The sequence below is a fragment of the Octodon degus genome, unplaced genomic scaffold, assembly GCF_000260255.1.
Source record: "Octodon degus isolate 3935 unplaced genomic scaffold, OctDeg1.0 scaffold00092, whole genome shotgun sequence".
In the NCBI taxonomy this organism is placed as follows: domain Eukaryota; kingdom Metazoa; phylum Chordata; class Mammalia; order Rodentia; family Octodontidae; genus Octodon; species Octodon degus.
In genome coordinates this window covers 6,443,115-6,448,096 of record NW_004524668.1, presented here as the reverse complement: position 1 = coordinate 6,448,096, position 4,982 = coordinate 6,443,115, and the positions used below count along the sequence as shown (strand labels likewise).

Below are 4,982 nucleotides of genomic sequence, written 5' to 3'. Positions count from 1 at the left end.
TTGAGAACGCATTTCTCAATGTATTCCTCTCATTTCAAAATTTGGCTATGAAGTCAAAGTTATCAAACAAAATCTGATATAAGAAATTTTAATCTATTTTTCTTGAAAAGGTCAGTTCGAACTACAGAAACATGACAGAATAGAGACCCGAAGTAGAGGGGTGGGATACTGAGGAGTCTCTTAGAGTTAAGTGTCACGATGCCCAACAGTCAAAGGAGAGGAATCCAAGGGATAAGCAGGCTGCCAAATAGAAAAGAGCCAGCACAGTGGACCCAGGGCTTCGAACAGGGAAGTAGGGAAGAGCTGACTGTAACAGAAAAACAGAAGGTCCCTGGAGACAGGGCAAGCACAAAAATGGGAGAAACAAGGGAACCACCGAAGACAGGAGTGGAGCTACACAAGGAAAGTAGGCGCCTGAACATCCCAGCCTGTGATTATCTAGAAAATAAACCTCACCTCAGCACGTATCTGTGTCAGCTTTACGCTCTGTGGCCATGACTCACTATGGAAGATGTATTTCTATAGTTCTGAGACCCTTACTTCACTTCTGGGAAAAGCAAATAAATTTTCTTGGAAACTGATAGCAACTTATAACCTATGTGCAGGGGTCAGCAAACTCTGACCTGCATGCCAAATCCAGCGAGTCGACTATCTTTGCATATCGGTGGCTAAGCGTTTTGTAAATTTTATGAAATTACCATGTGGAATTCAAGTTTCAGCGCCCATATGTAAGAGTAGAACACAGCTAGTCATTCACCTTACAGTGCTGCACATGGCTGCTTTCAGGCCGTGGAGGCAGAGCTGAGCAGTCCACACACAACAGCATCTGCAGGTATTTACTATTTCACCCTTTAAACAGTTTACTAACTCGTGCTGTACACCAAAGTGAAGACTGCTATATGTAATTGTCCTACTCTGTACAGAACTGCTAAGCTAGATGTTTCTTCTGGAAGTTCTTACAATCATACTTTCCTTACAAAGCCTGAAGAGAACACATAACAGGCTTTCAAAGCTAAGCGAGCCACAAAAACTAGAACAGAACCTTCAAAGCCCTTCTAATAAAACAGTTCCTAAACACCGGTTAGTTGGAATGGTTTTTCTAAATCATAAACAGAGGTTCTAATACTGTCTACAAGCACATGCTACTCCTAATTATTTGAACTAATACAGAATGGGGGGACAGCACTGAAAAATTTCAAACCTACTCTAATGTTTTTGGCTTTGAATCCTTCAAAGAGCTGCATGAGGTGGCTTAACTACGAGTTTAAAAGATACAGCCCTAATGGAGCTCAGAGGACAGGCCCTGAGTTCAATTCCCAGAATATTTCTCTCTCTTCCTTTCTCCCCCCCCCCCCACTTCCATACACAAGGTCTAGGAATACAAGATGAATAGGAACGTGTAGAAAAATGATTTTATACCCTTCATAGTTCAGATCCATAAAAATAAAATATTGTAAAAGGAGTGACACATTGCTGATTGTAATTAACACTTTGGTCCTGTTCAGGAAAAATATCACTATACAGTGATGGTAAACCTGTTAAAGCTTTCAATGATAACATACAGCCAGCTACAGCACACATGGCATTGGTTCATCAGGTTTGGTTGGGGGTTTTTTGGTACTGGGAATTGAACTCAGAAGCCCCCCTACACCAAATGTTTGAGATGGGAAAAAAATTGGCTACATAATTTGAAAGTAGTCTCTTTGATCCCTGTTTACATCTCCAGAACATTCTTAGCTTCAGAATTAGGTAGGAAAATCCATTTGCTAAGTCTAAAGTTACTAAACTCAAACATTATATTGCTAGAATGTGTTTAAAATTGAGCATCCAGGCTGGGGAGATAGCTCAGTAGACTAAGGAAGGCTTGCCTGGCAAGCACAAGGTCCTGAGCTCAACCCGGTACCACAAAAAACAAGCAAACAAAAAATAAATAAACTTGCAATTTAAAATTGAGCATGGAAAGCACCACAAGCCTAAGAACAATAAGCACTGTAACAGTTACTGTGTCAAACCAAGGGTTTCCCTTGAGTAACAACAGCAATTTCTAACCTTGTGGATAACATTTAGATAAACTGGCAAGAAAGTAAAGTGACCCAGTTAACAATGGCAGGGAATTCCTCAAGGAAGGTTGGCGAGAAAATGAAAGTGACACTGCTTCTAAAAGTGAAAGTCTACTATTAACCTGAGACTGCTTTAAACACAGTGCTGCAGCGTATCAGAAGTAGTAGACAATGAGATCGCGACCTTCCCGGGTGGAAGAAGCTGTGGGCAAAAAGGTACAAAAATGTAACTGTAAGCCAACAAACCTACTGTAAAAGATTAAGATATTTTATTTGTAGAGGAAAAACGCATTCCTTCCCTGCAAGAAAAATCACTTTTCAGGTTCACACGCTGAGACGTTTTACCCAAGACCGTTACAGTAGAAATATACAAGCAGTATACAGTAAAAAAAAAAAAAAAAAAAAAAAAAAAAGTCAAGAGGGGTAACTAGCGCCTTTAATCACTGAAACAGCACGTGCCACGAGTGATTACAGCACGATGGAAGGACCGTTACTAAATTATGTCCCGGACTTAACCCCGCGGCTCCACTCCGACCAGGCTAGGGAGATGAGGACAAGCGAGAAATGCAAACTCATCCATGCCTTGACCTTAACACGGGGGACAGCTCTGGGGACGTTCTCTGGCGCGAAGGATCTCAAAGTCACTTAGATGTGTCCGGCCACGCCCTCCCACAAGGGCGGCCTCAAAAGTTTTGCTCTGGAGGGGAAATTGAGGCACAGATGATTTACATGGCTGGCGGAAGGAGCCCTAGCCTCCCACAGCGGGGAGCCCCGTAGCCGCGGCTGAAGTGGGGATCCTCGAGAGCCAGGAGGCAGCCCGGGAAGTGGGTCTAGATCTGCTCGAGTCCCCTCCCCCCCTGCGCCGCCCAGCCAGGGCCGCCGCCCGGTACCTCTCGATGACTGAGGCCACCAGCTGCGGCAACTCCTTCATCTCGAAGGCGGAGTAGGACGCGGATAGCAGGGGCCGCACGGCCACCTCCCAGCCCGGGGTCGTGTCTGTCCCTGTCGCCGGGGCCCCGGGCGCTAGCGCTGATGCCGCCGCTGCCTCTTCGCCGCCGCTCGTCGCCATCTTCGTCGTACTACTGCGGCTCCCTCCGGGGGCTTGCCACCGGCCCAGCGCCGCCTCCCGGGAGGGGGCGGAAGTGACGTAATTGATGCGTCAGACTTTTGCGCCGCGGATGACTGCCAAAAAAGCGACGCTCGGCGAGTCGTCTACAGCGTTCCTAGGTGAGAAACTTAGCCACCCGACGAGTCGGACACACTGCGCGTGCGCAGAGCCCCGCGATTGGGGCGAGGGTGGGAGGGCGTGAACCTCTGCGCCTGCGCGCCGGGAGTAGCTCCGGCTGCGGGAAGCCAAGTGGCTTTTCGGCTCGCGGGAAAGGTGAGTTTGCAACTTGCGTTCAGGAGATGAGGTGCCTGACATGCATCCGCAAAAATGACTCCAGTCAGGGACAACACCCGTTTTCCACGCCTAAGATGCCTCGTAGTGTACTCCTGCACGTCACGGTTTACAAAGTCTTCTCGCACCCCCCTACGCAATGTTAATCAGTAATCCTTTTTTCACTTGTCTCCAAACCCTTCCTATGCTTCGATTTCCCTCAATAATAATTTTGTGGAGGTCGGGGAGATAGCTGAGTAGAGTAAGTGCTTGCGTGGCAAGCGCAAGGTCCTGAGTTCAATCCCCGGTACCTCAAAATAATAATAATATAATAATAATAATAATAATAATAATAATTTTATCACCTCTTATTTGCATCGCTTTTTGCAGTATTTTTGGTCACAGATTTGGAGAAGGCTCGTATAAATAACACATTTATTTCAGTACTGGAGGTTTGTTCATGTGTAGTCACAAAGATTTGGAATTTAGGTGGCGAAAGAAACACTAAAAAAGACCTCTAGATGAAGCACAAGCTTCTGATATTGTGGTCTAGAGAATACGGTAGTAACTAGAGAGTAATTTGTATGAATTAACTGAAATCTTAAAATGTCAAGTGAAGGACTTCTAACCCCAAGTGATTGGACAAAGAACTGAAATTTTAAATTGATAAAAGATAGAATACAGTCATCTTTCCGGAAATAGGATGAAAGTACTTAAGCCACTGCTGAGTGGCGTGTTTTAATGATTAGTGGAGAGGTACTGATGAGGAGGCCTGATGGGAGCTAGAAAAGTTCTATACGATGCAAGTTGGGGGAATCCCACGGATGTAAGCACAGTATTCATTGAACCATATACCTATAATTTGTATGGTTTGGTCGTGGTTGTAAATTGTACTTGAATTTAAAAACAAAAGAGATGGATATGCCTCACTGTGAGAACCTCAGAAGCATTGTAAGAAAAAAAAAAAAAAAAAAAAAAGTCCTAGCCAGGTATGGTGGTGCACATCTGTATCCCAGGAGTCTTGTACACTGCAGCAGAAGGATCACAAGTTTGAGTCCAGCCTGGTTGACTTAGCAACTTAGTGAGATCTTGTCTCAAAATAAGAAGGGTGGGGGGAGGGGGGCGCGGTAAGATAGCTCAGTGGACTGAGTGCTTAGGCAAGTGCAGCAACCGGGGTTCAAGCCCCACCCCCAGTTGCACTGAGCCGGAGACTGGGACCTGGCCGTGGTGGTGCACACCTGTAATCCCAGCGCTGGGGAGGTGACATCCTGTACCGAATACATTTAAAAGGGGTGGGGGAAGCTGGGGATGCAGCTCAGTTCAATCTCCAATACAAAAAAGAAAAAAAAAATGAAAGCCAAATTCACACAAGTGCAGGGACCTGGGTTTGATCCCCAGCACCACATGCTGTGGCCGGGAGCCGGCCACCTAGTCTAGTGTGGTGGCACTCACCTTTAATCTCAGCACTGGGGAGGCTGAGACAGGAGCACTTGGAGTCTGAGCTATGTAGTGAGCACCTTGTACCAAATACATTAAAAAAAAAA

The 4,982-nt window shown here is 45.8% G+C and overlaps 1 protein-coding gene across 7 annotated transcripts in view; it reads right to left on the bottom strand.

The window, feature by feature from the left end:
* Ubr4 (ubiquitin protein ligase E3 component n-recognin 4) overlaps positions 1-3,170 on the bottom strand; it is a 134,468-nt gene extending 131,298 nt beyond the window's left edge. For 6 of the 7 annotated variants that reach the window (XM_023722546.1, XM_023722550.1, XM_023722547.1 and 3 more), the window contains exon 1: positions 2,951-3,170. In XM_023722546.1, the coding sequence (XP_023578314.1) occupies positions 2,951-3,129 (179 nt within the window). In that variant the 5' untranslated portion in view covers positions 3,130-3,170. The remainder of the gene's footprint in view (positions 1-2,950) is intronic. The other variant, XM_004637672.2, reaches the window with a different exon arrangement.
* Between the last annotated feature and the right edge of the window lie 1,812 nt (positions 3,171-4,982).